Genomic DNA, 19,080 nt, shown 5'->3' with positions numbered 1-19,080 from the left:
GTATAACTTTTATTTTATAAAATTTTGGTGAGCATTTATCAAAATACATAAATAAACAATAATATTATTGTATTTTTATTTTTTTAAAAATAATTTAGATTTATTTATTTCAGTGTTATGAATAAACTTTTTTGACTATTTTGAAATTTCAAAAATAAATTATCTTTGTGAGCTAAACATTTTCTAAACTAATTTTGAAATAAGAAAATTTAAGCTGTAGTTGTTATCATTTAAGTTAGGTAAAAAGTGTCTAAGCCAATAAAATTTGTTAAATAATCTATCCTTAATTTAAAATAAAATTAATTTTTATTTAGATACAAATTTATAGTAAATAACCATTTAAATTAAACTAAAATTATAACTATAGATGAATGTCATCAGATTAAGATAATTGATATTATATCTATTTCTATAACTAATCATTAAATTAAGAAGGAATTTTATTAAAATAAAATTTTTTATATAAGTTGATATATATATATATACAAACTTACATGAATACATGTGAATTTAAAATAACAAAATATTAATTGAAAGTAGATTTAAATTATAGTTAGTTAATCTTTGTTTTTTAATTTTTAAAATTAATAAAATTATTTTTCACTTTTTTCAGCTGTTGCTCTTCATTTCATAATATTATCTTAAGATGTCTACAAGAACTTTGCTTAATTCATGAACATCCTATATAAAAATTAAATTTTTATAAATAAAATTTGTAATTTGATTTTTTAATAAAATTACTTTAACAATAATGTAGTATTTATATGGGAAATCTTCTAAGTAGTGTTTCATTTCTATTTGTAATTTGCCATTAACGTATTTTTAGCTGGTAGATTTTATATTCATAATAGATTCCTTGTCTTCACTCTTATCCAAAACAATGAAAACGAAAAGTTGATTGTTTTCTTCAGCTTCTTAGATCAAAGGTTTAACAAGCTTTTAATTAAAATTTGTAAAAATATAAATTCCAATTAAAAATAAATAAGTAAGTTATACCTTTTTATTGAAACGACCATCACTCATTATAAAGCAAATTTAATGAGTATCTTTAGATCCTCCTTTAGCTTCTTTGAATGTCTCAATTGTAGATTTCATAAATTTGACCAAATCCTAATAAAATTAAAACAAAAGGCTTTTAATAAGATGAATTTATCTAATTAATAGTTACCAAGTCAGAGGAGTTTGTATCTGAGTGAGTGAAGTTAAATTGAGAAAGAATGAATGGTGAATCAGCAGGAGTGAGAGGAGTATTGAAATCATGGAGAAGCTAGAGACCGTCTTTGATTGCAGCTATACCTATTTAACCAACTTCCATTTTACTCATAGCAAGTGAAAGTATAGTCATAGATTGCAAAGCAAAGTAACCAACATTTTATTATGACATAGATAGGGAATCATCAATAGCCAATAAAATTTAGTAGGTACGCTTGGAAGGTTCATTTCTTCTAAGCCATATTTTATCCTTACGGAAATTGGATGCAATGTATGGAATAATCTTTTTCATATTGAGACGTTTACCTGATTTATAATCACCCTTGAAAGAAGCAATTAAAGTGGGTTCCAATACTGCCTTGAGTTCTTCACATAATTGGACACTAAAGTATCTGGCTTCATTTTCAATTTTTTACCATAATTCTTATCCTTTTTGGAACTTTTCAGGGTTATTTTTACATTCTTGAATAAGCTTGAGCATTCTATCACGCTTCTATTCAACTGTCTCATTTTCATTTTCAAGGAATGAAAGTAGATTTTCATCTTCTTCCTCTTCAATTTTTTCTTCGTCCTTCTTTTGGTTATTTTTTTCGAGTTGGGAATTTTGTTAAGGGATTTCACTTTCTTGAAGGTTTTCATCATTTTCTTGATTTGCATTGTTTTTGTCTTTTTTCTTTTCTTTTTCTGCCCTTTCTTTTTCCTCCATATTTTTTTATTCTTCTAAGAAATCTATTTATTCTTACTTTTCTTTTTTGTTAAGTCCATCATTTTTCTTATCCTTTTCTTAATTCTTTTTAGGTTGTTAATATGAAGATTCTTCCTTCTTTTGATTTTCTCCTTCAGGTTTAGGAGGTTGTTGAGGTTAAGGCATATCTTAATCTATTTAATCTTCATTATGCATTTCTTGAGGAATATTACTTGCGTTCTTCATTTCTTAAGCACTTACATTAGTAGCTAACATATTCTTTAGCTCTTCAGGATCGATGTTATCTTGAGGATTAAAAGCTTCGAATTCCTATTCTTCATTAAACTAGTCTTCTTTCATTTAAGGTTACTATTATTGTTGTTGTTGATTTTGTTAGTCTTCCTTTTACTCTTGAACAACATTGAGATCTTTAAAGAAATTTTGTAGATCTTTAGCATTAGGCTGAGTTTTTTCGATAATCTATTGAAGGAAATCTAAAGAAAATTTATTTTAGTTTGAAGAATTATTTTAATCTTGATCTTAGCCGTCATTTCTATTTTTTTTATCGTCTTCTTATTCTTCATTTTATCCTTTTTATTTGTTTTCTTTGTTTTCCTCAGCTTCTTCTTAATCTTCTTCCATTTGAATTTGATCATCATCACCTTCAACACCAAATTTCTTTTCTTGCTTCTTTGGCTTTTGCTTTTAATTTTTCTTTATATCTTTAGGATATTCTCTTTCTTCATCTTATTCATCTTAATCCTATTCTTCAATATCCATATCATCATTTTCAAGAGCAGTGTTTTTATTTTCATCTTCAAGATTTTCTTCATCTTCTTCGTTTTCGAAGTCACTAACGTTTTCAAGTGGGTCTATTTTATCATTATTTTCTCCATCTTCTGCATCTTCCATATCATCTTCTAAATCTCCTTCTTGAGATCCTCCATCTTGATCTTTTATATTAAAATGTTTAAAAACTATTTTTTTTTTCCAAATAAAATATTACGATCATCATTAACTTCTTCTTCCTCTTCTAATTCCATTTGTTACTTCATGAGTTCAGGATCAAGTTATTCACCTTCCTTACCATCATGTTCACCTTCTTCATCTTCATCTTCAGCTTCTTCTTGCTAATCATTTTTGTTTTTCTCTTTACCTGCATCCTCATCTTCCTTATCTATATTTTATTCTTCTTCTTCAGGAGCATTTTTTTGTTCATTTATTTCATCTTCTTTTTCTTCTCTTTCAGTTTTTTCGAAATCATCAATGTTTCTCTATTGTTCTTTTTCTTTTTCCTCTTCTTTTGCTCTGTCATTTTCTTCTCCTTATGGCTTATCCTTGGATTTAAACTCAATGTCTTCTTTCTTACGATTTTGTTTATCATCCTATTTGTCTTCTTATTCTTCTTCTTCTTCATCTTCTTTATTATCATCTCCCTACCACATTTTGAAATCTAATTCATCTTCATCAACATCACTGAATTACTCATCACCATCCTATTTTTATGGAAAATATAATAAATGATTTATTTATTTATTTTAATAATAATTTTCTTTACTTTATTTGCTTGGTCTTCTTCTTCTTCATTCATATCTTCTGGCTTTGATGTTGTTCCTTTGAAGTCTTAGTCCATTTCAAAATCATCTTCTTTTTTCTATTCTTCTTTCTTATCTTGATTTTCTTCTTCTTCAGGAACTTCTTCTTCATCTTTATTACCGAGAACCTATTCTTCGAATTCTATTTCTTTTGAGACATTTTCTTGGCCTTTACCTTCACCGATACCAGTTCCGTCCTTCATTTCATATTTACCGTCTTCATCATCAGATCCAGCTCCTTCATCACCTTAGTTTTTAGGCTAACAGAAACCTTTGTACACAAGATTGTAAAAGATTATACCTAAGAGATTCATGAATTTAGACTATGCTTTAACTGATTTTGTATGATAGAGGATAGTATTTTTTAGATATAATTAGATAATTATCAACATCTAATAAATAGTATTGTAAGATTTTTTTGATATTTACTTAAGTATTTCAGATTCATACAATTAGGTAAGCTTGTAGCAAAAATCTTCAATGGATTTATTTAATTTCTTTAATATTCTTTCTTCATTTTGAATGAAAGTGAATTCAGGTTATTAATCTTTTTAGATAGTGTTAGCTGATTCATCACTTTCTATATGATTTTTCACAGAAGCAGTTGATGCATCATCAGAGTGATTTACTGGCTCTTTAGGCTCAGCACCTTCTGCTTATTCTTCTTCTGGTTCTTCTTCATCTTCAATAATTAGCTTCAAGTTATTCTTGTAAGATTAAACAGTTTTTATAATACCTTAAGCAAAAAGCTGTAAATCTTTAATTATCTTTTCTTCTTAAAGGTTTTGAGATTCACCATTTTCTTCTTTATTAGCTTCCTATATAGATTGTTCAAGAGATCTCTGTAAAACTAAAAGAGTAGAGCTAGCTTATCTAAAGCTAATTTAAATTATAACTTAGAGGTCTTTGAACCCAAGTTTAGAAGCTTTACTTGCATTAGCTCTAAGCTTTTCAGATATTTTGTTGATGTTAGAAATGAGCTCTTCATAACTAAAGATATCAACTAATTTTCCATTAAATGTTGATGAAAGGCTTGCTAAAGTAGTTTCACATAAAGTTCTTAATGAGTTGATTTCCATATCTGATGAAGTAGGAATGAAGCTAACTACTTATTTCACTTCAGAGCAGAGGAAAATTATTTTGTTTAGGAAATTTTCAACTTCTTCCTTAATTTGTTCATAGTTCTTGAGAATAATAATTTTACTTTGGTGGATATCAGAAGATGAGGAAATAGCACTCAAATTCTCAACAAAGGAGATGAATGAAGAAGAATTCTTGAAAAGAGAATTTAATTACAAATAGATACGCTTAATGTAATAGAAGTATTCAATTAAAAAGCCACTACCACGACGAATGTTATCTTTTGTTAGATCTTCATGATAATTTGTATTGAAACGGAGGACACAAATTTTATCTAAAGTGGTATAATAGCATTTCTCTATGTAGTGAATATCTTGAGATAAGTAATTTGTCAATTCAGCTCCAAGGAGTGAAGTATCAAGCTTAATTGAGCGCATATCATATATAACGGTGTTGTCACCCATAAGTTAAGATGTGTTTAAGAAATAAGAGGTAAAACCAAGAGATTTTAAGTATTTAAAGATATCTAATACAGCTTTAAACTTCATATTACGAGTAACTTCTTCTTGGGTTAGATCTTTTACTCTTTCAAATACTTATGAAATCATTTGCTCCTTGTATAACCAAGCGCAAAGCTCATCAGGTTTTTCTACTACTTAACATTGCTTGTAGTGTTTAATAGGAGGAACAGAAAGACAATTTTATAAGAGTAACTTGCGACCAATTTAAATTACTTTTTCAGCATTTTCTTAGACTTGATATTTCATAATGTGATGCTCAGTCTATTGATATTCGCTATCTTCTTCAATGAATACCTTTTCGTACTTGACGCGGAAAGATTCATAGTTTTCAGCAAATATTAAGTTTCTGGTAGGATCAAAAATGTGGCGATTTATTGGCTCCTATAAGAAATCTCTGTATCTCTTAACAATACGATGAACTTTACCTTAGAATTTATCAACAGTTGCTTTCAAAGTTATGTAATTTTTGCTTTCCCAACCTGCTAGAGTAACATATTCTTCGCAATCTTTTTCGTGTTCAGAGCGATTTTGTTGCAAAGCAATAGAATACTAGGCATAGAATTACATATAATATTTATAGACTTATTACAATAATTCTTAAAGTCCTAGTTTTTAAACTTCAACATCACAGTAACTAAGGTAATACAAACCTTTCATACGTAGTCCAAAGTTACCCATAACTGAAGTACGGACAAATTGATCTACAATCTTAAATAAGGATTCTCTATTTTCTGCATTGTTTCCATTTGAGCTAACCACTAAGTTTCTTAATTTTAAGAACATGACAACATCTAATAATTCAATTTCCTTGTCTTTCTCTGAGAGCATAAATTTCCAGCATCTACGCTCAAGTTTTCTCCAGTAAAGTAAGAGTTCGACTATAGGATTGATTTCATTGATTAGAGAGTAAGCTTTAGCAGTTGAAAGATTCCATTCTTCAACTTTTTCAGCAATAAATTGAAGACCAGTGATAATTTTGTTGAGAGGAGTGTTTAAAACAGATTATTCCAAAGTGTAATCACACAAAATTGCAAGATTTTGTAGTACAGCGTTATTCTCAAATATTTCTTCTTCATGAAGAAGTCTTCTTATAGAGTTTAAGAGATTCATAACGGGTTTAAATATTTTCACATTCTCGCTTGGAATAATATCTTTATAAACGTTGAATTATACTTATGAAGTATCAAGCTATTGCATGGAATTCTTCTTTTTCATACATTCTTCAAACTAGTTAGTCTTTTAGACTTATCCGAAAGCACTGGAGTATTCTAGTACTTAACTCAAAGGATCATGAGGGAAAAGATTTTAAACAAGACTGATTTTGATGTATTCAATCTTATGACCAAAAGTAAAGTCTTTCCATGAACTTACAGACTTGAGAGATCTTTTCTTTTCAGAGTTATCTGTGACAGCGGCTACAGTTGCTTAATCAGAATATAAAATATTCTTTTTGTTTCTACAATTGTCATAAATATTTAAGATTTCTATAATTGAATTCAAACTGCGCTACTTAATAGCATTTAACTCACCCATAGTTAACTCTTCCATCTTGATTTCCTCCAAATCTTCTTCATATTCATCAATATTATCTTCATTATTATTGTTTGCACCTTATTGTTACTGTTATTGAAGTTCTATTTTTTCTTAAATAGTCAAATCAACTTGCAATAAATGAATATAATCCTTTGAGAAAGTATTGAATGCTTCTTAAATTTCCTAGCGTTCTTTTTCTTTATATTCTTCAATAGTCTCTTTTTTATATTCATCTACAATCATTTTTTCTAACTAACGAGTTGCCTTGATAAGTTTGGTTGTATCATCTTCAGCTAACTTATCTATTTCTTCCTTTTACATTAAATTTTCACTAGCAACGCTCATAATTTAAGCGCAGAATTCTTTCATTCCTTCGGTGTCTTCAAAGAGTTAGTCATTTAATCTGATATTCTTCAAGATATTATCACAATTTTTAAGCTTATATATGTTCTTCTTCTACCAAAGAATTCTCTTAAATTGATCTATTCTATCTTGAGTAGATTCACTAATAAGACTGATTTAAGCTTCCTTTATTTTACTCCTATTTAAAAATTAAAAGCAAATAAATTACTGAAAATAACAATAAAAAAAGATAAATTGAATTTAAAAAACTTTTTTGTTAAGACAATAAATATTTTAAAAATGTTTACTTGCTTAAGATTTAGGAAATGTATTGTTTGACCAAGATAAGACCAAAGTGAAGAGGGATAAGGAAATCAGAGAAAGGTGCATAGTACTTTTCAAAAGAAATATGCAACCAGTTATCAATATGCTTTTTGATTTCAATGAATTATCTTAAGTCTTCAAATGAAAGAGTGGAAGCAGAAGAAATATGAAGACTCTAGAGATTAGGTAAGAAGTTTTCTATTCTCTAGATGAATGGTATACTTTCTTCAAAGAATTCACTGAAGGAGGTAATGTTATCACCTTAATATCCACGATAGATCATACGCTTTTTAATATTTTTAAGTGTTTGTTATTGGGCTTTTAGTTAGTCAATGTGAGTAGTATGAGTAGTTTCTGTAAAATCAATTGTATTTGTCAAAGCCTTTTCGATAACGCATAGAGAAACATAATCATTCAATTTATCTAAGTAGCTAGCTTCTTCGTATTAGAATTCATAGTCTTCTTTTAACAATTCACTCAAGCAATCACGCTATTCAAATCCTTCAATTTCAAAGTAGCTCTTATTAATTGAAAAGAGACGGATAATGATCAAACCTAACTTAAGTAATTCATTTTGTCTAAGCAATATTGATAGTTCATCATTAACTCTTTAGCACAATGAGTGCAAAAATTTATTGTTATGTTCATTTATCAAAAGAATTTCTTCTTAAATAGTAATAATGCCTTCGACATTATTTTCTTGAATAAATTAGCTGATCTTCTTGTATAAGTTTTTGCCAATATTGCTTGTTGATTCGGGTTGTTAGTTTTCATTCTACTTTTTAGATTTATTTTTGTTAACTCTCTAAAAGATATTTAATAGCCAAACATAAGCCAACACAAACAAGTCATTAAGTTCCTTTTATTCTTACTCTTCTTCATTTTGATCTTATTCAGCAGTTTTGATAGAAAGAGAGAAATTTATTGCTGAACGGAGAAGATTAATTTCTCTATTTAAGAGAGGTAAATGCTTTAACTTGACATCTTAAATTACTTTTGCACAGCGCTTGAGACGGAAAGAGTCAATATTTCTATTTTTCATCTGAGCTAAGTAAAAGATTTCTACTAATTCATTGATTGTAATTTCATTCTTGAAAAGTTGGAATATTCTCATAACATAATAGTCAGGTCTATCAATGTGATCTACGATATTTAATTTTACATTTTCTCTAGTACTTAAAGTATTTTAGGATTCATCAGCCAAAGAGAATTTTTCGATTCCCTTAAAAACGAAAAATTCACGCATTTCATTGAAGCATTGGTTGTCAAAGAAAGAACTTTCATAATTTTCTATTTGCTCTTGCATTTTCAATTCCCAGTATTGAATGCCTTTGTCAGATGCCAGCACTGGAATAGTTTTTAAAATTGTCCTAGAATATTCTTCTTCAATCACAATTTCAAATTCATTTGCGCATTATTTTTTTACAACTTCTTCTTATTCTGGATTTTATGATTCTTGAGCTTCTTATTAAGCCTTGTTTTGAGAATCTAAAATTTTAAATACTTCTGCTTTGAATGCATTGAATATTTGCTCAGTTCTCTACTTTTCTTCAAGAATTTCTTACTGTTCAGTCTTTTCTTCGTTTTAATTTTAATCATTTTAAGTCTTCTTAAGATTGTAAATTAATGCTAAAATTTCCATAGAAGTTAAACGAGTTTTACTATTTTCAAGATAATACATATTTCTGAAGCTCTTTCTTAAGTTAATCATTTCTTATAGATCATCACTAAAATCTATAGATTATACATTTCTACTAGAGAGTAAGTAGTGAACCTTTTCTCTCTATTCATATTATATTTTACTTCTAGGCATACTTTCGAAGTATTCACATGCACGCCATAAACAAACAAATATATTCTCTTCTACTTGTTAAATATTATTTTTAGCTTATTCAGGAAGTTAATTGTTTTGGTCATTAGAATTTTGAGTTACTTAAGAGATTATACTATTTAACTTTTGACTAACAAGTTGGTAAATTTTGGGTAATTATTAAATGTTACGGATAGCTTGAAGCATAGCACATTGAACAACACTTTAAGCATGTAAGAAAGCAGATTCATTGGAACTATTTATATTTTATGATAAGTTATTTAAAGATTGCATAGCTTTCTAAAAGTTGCTCAATATAAATTCTTTTGTTTTCTTAAATTCTTAGGTTGCAGCAAAAACTTTACGACGAATACGAATTGCTTCAAATTCATCAACTAATTATTGGTAGAGTGCTTCTGATGAATATTTCTTTTGAGAAATTTGGCGCAAGACACTTGCATCTACTCCTGAAATATACTAAATGATATAGTCAGCAAAGCACTATTGTAAAATTACACGAGCAAAGTTTTCTTAAATCTTTGCTTTTTAAGTTGCATCAAGATTGTTTTGTCCATTTTCAGCTGAGTTAGACTTTTAAGTGTCGTTAGAAAATAAAGCTTTTCCTAGAGCTTTGTATCTGTGGAGTTCTCTGTTAAGAGGGAATTCAGAGAAATTTAGAGAAGAAGACCAAGAGCATGAGTTTAAGAGTTGTTCAAGCTATTAAGTAAATGAGTCACGAACTATTTCTGGAATGTTAGAGAGGAAAGCTTTTTATCTTTAGGTATTTGAAGAAATCTAGTCTTCGTCACTATTGCTGAGAATAATATTGGAAAGAATACCATCTAGATTTATAGCATATTTGATACTCTTAGGTCCATAAGCTGACTTGAAAGAAGTGGTAACAATGTTATTTAAATTTAAATCTATCATGTTCATATTTATTCCTCTTTGGATTAGTTTTAAGAAATGGACAAAAGTACCAAAATCTGAATAGGCCATTGAGCGTCTGTGTACGAATAAAGCATTCATAAAAGTCATTGCCAATTCCAAGATATATTCTCTAACTCTATTAGGAACTTATTCATTATCCATATTCAATTCGAACAAATTTTATAAGTCGCTATAATACTTGCTTTCTTCGTATTAGTCTATTTTAATTTCAACACATTTATTTTTAATAGCTTCATTCATGGTATCATTTTCTCCATCGAATAAGAAGAATACTCTAAAGTCAGGATGAATGCGAATTATTTCAGGTCCACTTATACCTTATTGATCTTCGTTATGGCATTCAGTAATTACAATCTCTCTTTTACCGTTAAGATTCCATTCAAGAAGTGGGTTTAAACGGGCAAGGACTGCTTAATTAGCACGGCCAACGTTATCAAGTACTAACCAATCACCGTTTTATACAGCTTCAATAATTTAAGAATAGAACCACTCAAAATGTCCACTACTTGTGCTTGTATTTTTTCCTTTTTTAGAATTAATATTTTATTGTTCTTCATCATTGATAATTTTATTTTTTAGCTCCTCTAATAACTAGATAGATTTCTAATATTCTTAAAGGAAATCTTCATCATTCATATTACCAACATTTAAGTTTGTTAATAAATCCAAAGCTTCTTTAATTCCAACTAGCATATCTTTTTGATTGTATGAATTTGCATTTTTAGTAAGAGTTTCAATTTATTTTAATACTGTCATTAATTATAAATCAGTTATATTATTTTTATTAGAGATATTTGATGAAATGTAAGCTCTTAACAAAGCTGTAACTCTGGTATTAAGAGTAGAGAATTGACGCTTAATGTCAACTTAATCATATCCTCCGATTAACTCACTGCTATCTGTTTAAGAATTTAAACTAAACTCAATTAGTTTTTTATTGTTGTTAAGTTAGCTTAGCAATCTCACTAAACGATTTTTACCACTTCCAGATTTACCTTAAACAATAAAGCTGCTACAGTATTTTGAGCATCTTTCAATCATCATTTGCAAGAAATTCAAAGGTTTACGTTAAGAGTTTAATAATCCAATACGCTCGTTGTGTTCGTCTATATAACTGTAAGAAATAGGAATTTTAACTCTTAAATCCATTTCCCAAGCAGCTTTCTTTTTAGCATGGCACTCTTAGATAGTTAAAGAAGTGTCATTATTTATTATAGATGATTAAAAGTATTTTTCAACATCGTTACGACCAAAAGCTATTTCAAAAGCTACTTCAATGTTCTTCTCACTCTTTTGATACACTTCGTAGAATCTGAGTAAATCACGGAGATTAATTTTTTTATAGTATTAGGTTTCCATGACTTTAGAGAAACGAAGCAAACCTTCTAAAATTTGTTATTGACCTTCTCCTTCACCATAGATATCTTTAAGAATAGCTTCATATTCTTAATTAGTGTAATCTTCAACATAAATCTTGGTAAATCTATTCATAAAACTTGCAGGAAGACCCTTTCTGCCACCTCCTAAGCTTAATGGATTTTGTGTAGCAAACAATCTAAATTCTATATTAAAATTATTATTAAATTCTAAATGATAAGAGTATAAATATAATTACGTGGATGTTTGGTAAAAGACATATTCATTTCAGGTATGAAAACAGTACCTCTGTGATCAAGGATAGCATTTAAACCTTCCAAAATACTTTGAGAAGCAAGATTGAGCTCTTCCAAGAGGATCCAATACCCGTTCTTTAAAGCATCTAGCAAGACACCATCATACCATTTAAATTTCATAGTTTTATTAGAGCTTGTATCTTCATTTGAGCTAGCAGCGGGCAAATCACTACCAAGGAGATCTACAATATCAGTTTGTTCAGATAGAGAAATTTTAGTAAGTTTATTCTAGGTTTTAGCTGCGATATATTCAATTATTGACGATTTACCTAAAATTAAATAAATTTTTGTTAAATTTGTATTTTAAAAAATAAATTTTAATTCTTACCAACACCAGGCATGCCTTCTAATAGAATTGACTTATCCAATTAAAGACCTCTAACTATTTTTTCTAAGGTTGATTATGTTTTTAATGAACTAATAGAATAAGCAATATTATCAACAGGTTTAGAATTTTAGTTAATAGGTATGCTAAAAGGCCCTGCAACAAAGCTTTGAATAGACTCAGGAATTTCGATTTCCATGGCACTCTCTTTTCTAACTTTTTCAATATTTTTTTCATCTTCGTTTTCATCAATGTTCATTTGTTCCAATTAATTTTAAATAAAAGATTCGATTTCTAATGTCATTTTATTTTTTTCAGAAGGTGAGAGCTACATAAATCCGATAGGCTCAATAACAACCATATTTAAAGCGTGGTAGTATAAGTCTCTAACTGAGCAATTATTTTTGCATCTATAAATAAATTCCATCAATGCAACTATATCTCTCATTGTTAAATTTTTCTTATCTAATGAGTATTTTTCACAAAAGTTAACGTTATAGAATCTGAGGAATTCATATAATTTCATGGCAATTTCGTTTCTTGTTTGCTCACTTTCATATACTTTCTTTATTTTTAAGAAATTTCCAATCATTTCTACTACGTCTTTTTGGCCTTCTTCTTAATTTAAAAAATTTTTATTTGTAAGAGGCTCAACCCATATTTCAGTAAATCTATTTCTTAAAGCAGGTGAGAGTTCTCTTTTACCAAAATCACCTCCTGGATTCATAGTAGCTATTTAAAAAAAAAAAAATTAGTTTTTTCATTCAAAAAATAATTAATATTTTGGTTTTTTCATTCAAAATAATAAAATAAATTACCAATTATTATAAAACCTTAAGCAGCAACAATTTGTTCTGACTTGCTTTTTTCTGGTAAGAGTAAGAATCTTTCAGGTTCTAAAACACTATTTAAACGTTCTAGTACGGAATCTTCAGCAAGATTCATTTCATCGATTAAGAAAACTCCACCTTTAATCATAGATTCAACTAATGGACCATCTTGCCACTCAAAAAGAGTTTCATAAGCAACAATTAAATATTCAAGCTTTTCTGCTTATTCAGGGGAGAGGTCAGAAATGGACTTGACTCTTTGATCAATTGATAGAGTAGAGTCGAAAATTGGATTGATTTTGGAGGCTTCTAAATTCAATTCTTTTAAAAATTATTCTAGATTATGGAGATTTTACTCTTTATTTCTAACAGGACGAAGAGAACCTAAGAAATCACTTGATTCTGTGTATTAATGACAATTAATTGAAAATAGTTGAGATTTACGTAAAAATGCAACTAATTGAGCAAGAGTTGTTTTACCACAACCTGTTTCACCAATCAAAAGAACAGGTTCGTTATTTACTAAAGATTTAAGGACAAGACAAGCCATTCTCTTGAAGCCTTAATTTAATTATAAGTAAAAGGGTAGTTCCTAATCCATTAAAGGCTCAAAATGTTTTTTGGAATAGCTTTCATAGTATTGCTAAGGATGGATTTTTACCTTACAATGCTTTTCAATAATTTTTTAGATAAATTCACGTTCTTCGTTTGTACGAAGTCTTTCAGCAAGTAAGCAATAACCTTCAATAGCTAAATCTTCAAGAGATTAAACTTCTCTGTTACCCCATTTAATTAAATCTCTTACTGTAATAACACCTTCTTTTCCTAAGAAGAAATTATTTCTTTAACGGAATACCTTCAAATCCTTTAGGATACTCATGAGTCTCTTACAGTAGCTTGGAGCTATAACGCATCTCTTCTGAAGAATTTATTCAAGATCTTTTTCAGAAATGTCATCAAAATAGATCTAAACGAATCTATTTTTAAAAGCTTTAGAAAGTTCCTTTCTACCACCATAAGAAGTAGGATTTTGTGTAGCAAAAATTCTAAAATTGTGGTGGGGTTTGATGTAAGTCTATGTTTCATTTACAAACAATTCTTTGTTATCATCCAAAAGTCTATTTAAGCTTTCTAAAATTTCACTTCTTGCTAAGTTTAACTCATCCAAAATCAACCAATGGCCTTGCTTCATTGCTTCGATTAAAACACCTTCATGGAATACTAATCTACCTATTTTATAACATAATACATTTATATTTTAAATAATGTTAATCGATGATTATCAAATTTAATTTACCTTTGTTATCTGGAAGGTATGTACCAATATATTCTTCAATTTCTGTGTGATGATGGTTATTTACTCTTACGCACTTATATCCTGCAAGTTCAGCTATATATTTGACCATAGAAGTTTTACCAGCAGATGTGGGACCTTCCAATAAGACAGGAAGATCACTGTTAGATATAGCTCTAAGCAAGTCGACAATATACTTCTTGAAGGTATCAGTGACTAAAAATTCGCAATCTTCAGGATTTTTTGGAATAAGTGTACCTTTACTAACTTAAAAACCAAATATATTGACAGTTTCTTGAGTCATTTTAATGTTAGCCTTAAGCATTTAATCGAAATACTTTTGTGTTGAAATGTTTAAAAGTTTTTCTAATTGTTTTTCAAAATGGACTTAACTATTTTTGTTCAAAGCTGTTCCAAAACCCAAATAGAGACCATCGTAAACAGTTCTGTCAGGACCATACAATCCAATATTTTATCTTATGTAGTTAAGTGATCTTGCTAAATTTCTCAAAGAAATGTGAGTCTTACGATTATAACCATCTTCTAATTAGTGGTTTTCGCTATCGTATTTGATTTACATAAAAAGATCAACGATCTTCTAACAAACATCAAATTCGACTATGCTGCCCAATTTCTTCTTAACTAAGGTCAAGATATCTTCTCTTTCACTTATATCGTGGACATAAATTTCTGTGAATTTAGCTCTAACATTTTCAGGTAATTCCTTTTTACCGATATCACTTCCTGGATTCATACAACCAATAATACGGAACATAGGATGTCTCTTAATTTCTTTTAAGTCACCTCTTTCATAGAGCACAAGAGATTTTCCTTCAATGATGGGTAGCAATTTTTGTAAAACTTCATTGTTTGCTAAATTAATTTCATCTATTAATACCCAGTCTCCCTATTTAATTGCTTTTATAAGATTTCCTTCAACAAAATGAAAAGCTAAATTTGATTCTATTTTGTCTTTGTTTGCATATAAATTCTTAAGCTTCTTTTCTAAGTTCATCTAATAAAAATATAAGTTAGTTAAAATAAATTTTAAATTTTAAAAATAGTTATTTATTTACCCATTTCTAATTGACTTCTTCTCCAAGATTTTTCTTGGTTATTTTTTATTTAATTCCATCTATACTTGAGAGCATACCCTTAATCAAAGTAGCGTAATTTTTACTTTAATAAAGTTTTGTTAATGAATCTATAAAGCTTTTGTTAGCTTCTAAATTAGCAACCTTTTCAAAATGCTTGATGTATTTGACTAAAATTTTTTTAAGTAATAGACGAACATCAATAGGTTTAAAACCACCAATTAAATCAATAGCATCAGAACCTTAGTTCATGTTGTAAATGTATATTTTTTTTCTAAATTATTCAGCAACATGCTAAGCCATAGTAGTTTTACCACAACCAGTGTCACCAACAAGTAAGCAAGGCTCATTAAAAGCCAAGCAAGAAGCTATTTTTTCAATTAATCTAGAACTGTAGGCGTTATATATAATGTTAGAAGTCGAGCGGAAAGTTTAAGCTTCTGATTCGTCTAAATTTTTACCAAAAAAGCTTCTTTAGAGAACTCCAAGCTTACCAATTTTAACAGCTTTTTGAGTGGCTTCTATCTCAGGATAATGCTTGAGAACACTTAATTAATGCTCCTCTTTAGGTAATTCTAATACTTCAAGGATATCATAAATCATTTTTTCATCATAAATAGCTTCCTTCTCAGCAAAGACCATAGTTTCCATAACTTCAAGGAAAATTCTCTTTCTCATTTCAGTTACGAGCATGTTATTTTAAATACCTTTGTCACCATACAATTCTAATAAATGGAAATTAATACGTTTAAAAAGTTTAATAATTTTATCAGCTGACAATCCTCTAGAAAAGTAAGTATATTTCTTTACAAGATTTTTGTCATTTTTAAGATAATTAATAATATTTTTAATTTTTTAATAAATAAGTTCTTCCTATTTCATAACGTTAGGGAACCTGCTTTTTAAAATTTATTTTAAACACTCTTCATTTATCTCTTTTTTATTAATATAGCCTCCCTTACAGCTATTCATGAGGAAGACTTTCTTGCTTTCATATTTAGCAGTACTAAAGTTACCTAGCCCGATGATTTTAAATCTATTTTTTAAAGAAAACAATTAAAATTGTTAAACCATTTATTTATTTGTTTAAAAAATTATATTTCATAATCATTTTCAGCTAAAATTAAATAATTTCATCCTATAAAATAGTATAATTACTTGTAATGAGCAAGAATAGATCTGCCTTGAGAAGTGAGAAGATATTTTCCTTCATGAGCACATCTTATAAGTCCATCTAATACTTCTTCTGAGGCTTCAGAGAGATTTTCTAAAATAAGCCACATGCCTTCTTCCATGCACTTAATGAGTGGACCATTTTTCCATTCAAATTAACCAATATTTTCAGTGCAGACATAACTACCAATTAAACTCTTTAAATCTGTGGTGGAATCAATAAATAAAGAGATGGTTGTTTCTTTCATATCAGAAGCTATTTTATTTAATAATATTGTTTTTCCTGAACCTATGGGGCCATCAAGAACAACAAAGTTATTCTCTAAAAGGGCAGTCTTAACTTCGTCTATATTCTATGATTCACTTGAAACTAGAATGAACTCTTCTGATTGTTCCTCTGATGCACTTGCTTTTCCTTCATACTATTCCTATACCTTCAAGCGCTTAGGAACTATAAAATCTTCATCAGAACTTTTGTCATCTTTGTTTAACTAACCATTAGATTCTTTACTTTAACTTTCTTAATCTTGCTATTCTGATTGAGTATTTACAACAGAGCTTATCACATTGTTTCTCATTTTTTATAGTTTTTCAAATAGCTTTTAAACAACTGCTTAATCTTAAATTAAATTTTAAAAATAGTCTGGAGTGCTATGATCTGATCCATATACTTTTTCCAATATGCTTTCCTTATGTAAATCACTTGATAGCTTTATAATTAAATTAATATAAAGTGCTCTTAACTACTAGTTGTTGCTGTTTTTGAGTATGCCTTCATAATAATCAAATAATTCCTTTGTATCAAATGTTTCTCTCATTGCTTCTAAAGAATACTTAAATAAAACAGTTAAGTTTTCTAATCTTTCAATCATTTCTGCTTCATCGCTGCTTTCTGTTAATAAAATAAACGATTTAACAAATCTATTGTTTCTACTTTATTATTAATCAATTTCAATGTAGACTTTAAGAATTTAAAATCTCGAAAATAATCAATTCTATTATTTACCTCTGATTTATTGAATAAGATCGTAATTGTATTAAGATTTTAGACTTTTGTAATAAGAAATAATTTATTGACGAGCTAGTGGAAGAGAGGAGTAAAGTATTTGAGAAAAGAAGTAATCGACATTCTATCTTGATTGCTTATCAGCTATAAAGCTATCAGATTTATTTGTAGCATGATCAATAATGTCTAGGATGCCTTTGCCACACTTAAGCAAATACCAACCGCAGCTCTTTGCATTAGTTCTAATCAGGTTGAATGCTAACTAAATAAATAAATAAAAAATATTTGTTAAAACAATATTCCATACAATATGCTACAATTGACTATAATTTATGTTTATATAAAAGGGGTATGAACTTACTTGTGTTATAAATAAAGGAGAAGACTACTAAAATTGTGATTAGTTGAGGAATCTGTTTTCACCAGTAAAATATGGTTTAAACTTTTCCCAATCATTTTTTATCGCTGCCTTAACTTCTTACCAGCTTTCCATTTATATAAAACTAGATTTTTTAATTATTAAAATTTCTATTTGTTAGATATTAAATTTTGCTGCTTTTTATAAAATTTATGTTTAGATATACAAATTTTTATTAACAAAAAATAATGAAAATGCTATCTTCTTTTTTTATTCTTTATTTATAAAGACTATTTTTGATATAAATAAATACTCAAGCAAGCAAGTCTTAAATTAATTAATATCGTTCATTGATCTTTAATATAATAAATTTATTATCTATGCATGTATATTAATAACATGGGTTAAATTAACAATAGAAAGATAATCTTAAGAAAATATAAAATTAAATTAACACTATTTGGAGCAAATCTCAAACTGCTTTATCTAATATTTTTATGATTTCTACTTATCAAATAACTCGCTGTCAATCGTATTTTTAACTAAAACCTCTACTATTACTTGTCTTCTCAAAAATTTATATTGTTTTTTCCATTTTTCCAGCTTATACTTTTGATCACAATTGTCATATTTAAAATTTGATTTCATAAAAATATTTTATGATAAATTTTACAATATTAGCAATTGCAATTCTTCAACTAAATCAAATAAAAATTATTATCATTTATAGAAAAATAATTTATAAATAAAGTAATTAAAATTTTTAAAATTATTATTAAATTCTATTTTCAAATAAGCTTTTAATAGTCTTTTAAGATATTTTAAATCCAAATATTACTCTATGTATATTTTTTTAATATAAAATTGAATTTATCAATTGATACTTAAATAAAATAATGGCTTATCAATAAAATTAAAAAAATAATCTTATTCTTTCAAATTTTATTTTTTAAAATAAATCAAATTAAAATAATTTTCAGATATTAATTATGTTGAAAATATGAACTAGTTAGATTTCTTAGAAATATATTCCTTAATGAAAATTGAGTAATCTATTATTTGAGATAATTTCTTTTTTGAATAATAATTAAAAAGAATTATCTTTACAAAATTATAGCAATATAAAATAAAACTAATATTTTTTTAGCATAAAAGTATTTATATTTTAGAAATTTATATTTTAAAAAATTTAATTTTCAAAATTACATTATGAAATATGGATTGTCAATATATGAGAGAAGTCATGAACTTTAATTTAAAAAATAAAGAAATAT

General features: G+C 27.7%; 1 protein-coding gene across 1 annotated transcript; it reads right to left on the bottom strand. All coding sequences in view use genetic code 6, as the record gives it.

The window, feature by feature from the left end:
- Positions 1-609: 609 nt before the first annotated feature.
- On the bottom strand, positions 610-17,941 carry TTHERM_00070730 (ATPase family associated with various cellular activities (AAA) protein; the record flags this gene model as incomplete). The annotated part of the gene is made up of 15 exons (XM_001007811.1): positions 610-681; positions 742-936; positions 997-1,110; positions 1,169-2,850; positions 2,904-3,393; positions 3,456-7,167; positions 7,277-11,615; positions 11,669-11,995; positions 12,055-12,783; positions 12,870-14,111; positions 14,179-15,190; positions 15,252-16,305; positions 16,428-17,334; positions 17,449-17,710; positions 17,810-17,941. The coding sequence occupies 15 exons, from the start codon at positions 17,939-17,941 to the stop codon at positions 610-612; spliced, it is 16,269 nt and encodes a 5,422-aa protein (XP_001007811.1).
- Between the last annotated feature and the right edge of the window lie 1,139 nt (positions 17,942-19,080).

The sequence above is a fragment of the Tetrahymena thermophila genome (assembly GCF_000189635.1).
Source record: "Tetrahymena thermophila SB210 genomic scaffold scf_8254811, whole genome shotgun sequence".
In the NCBI taxonomy this organism is placed as follows: Eukaryota; Ciliophora; class Oligohymenophorea; order Hymenostomatida; family Tetrahymenidae; genus Tetrahymena; species Tetrahymena thermophila.
Note: the sequence above shows the minus strand (reverse complement) of the source record. Positions and strands in the feature narration are given on the sequence as shown.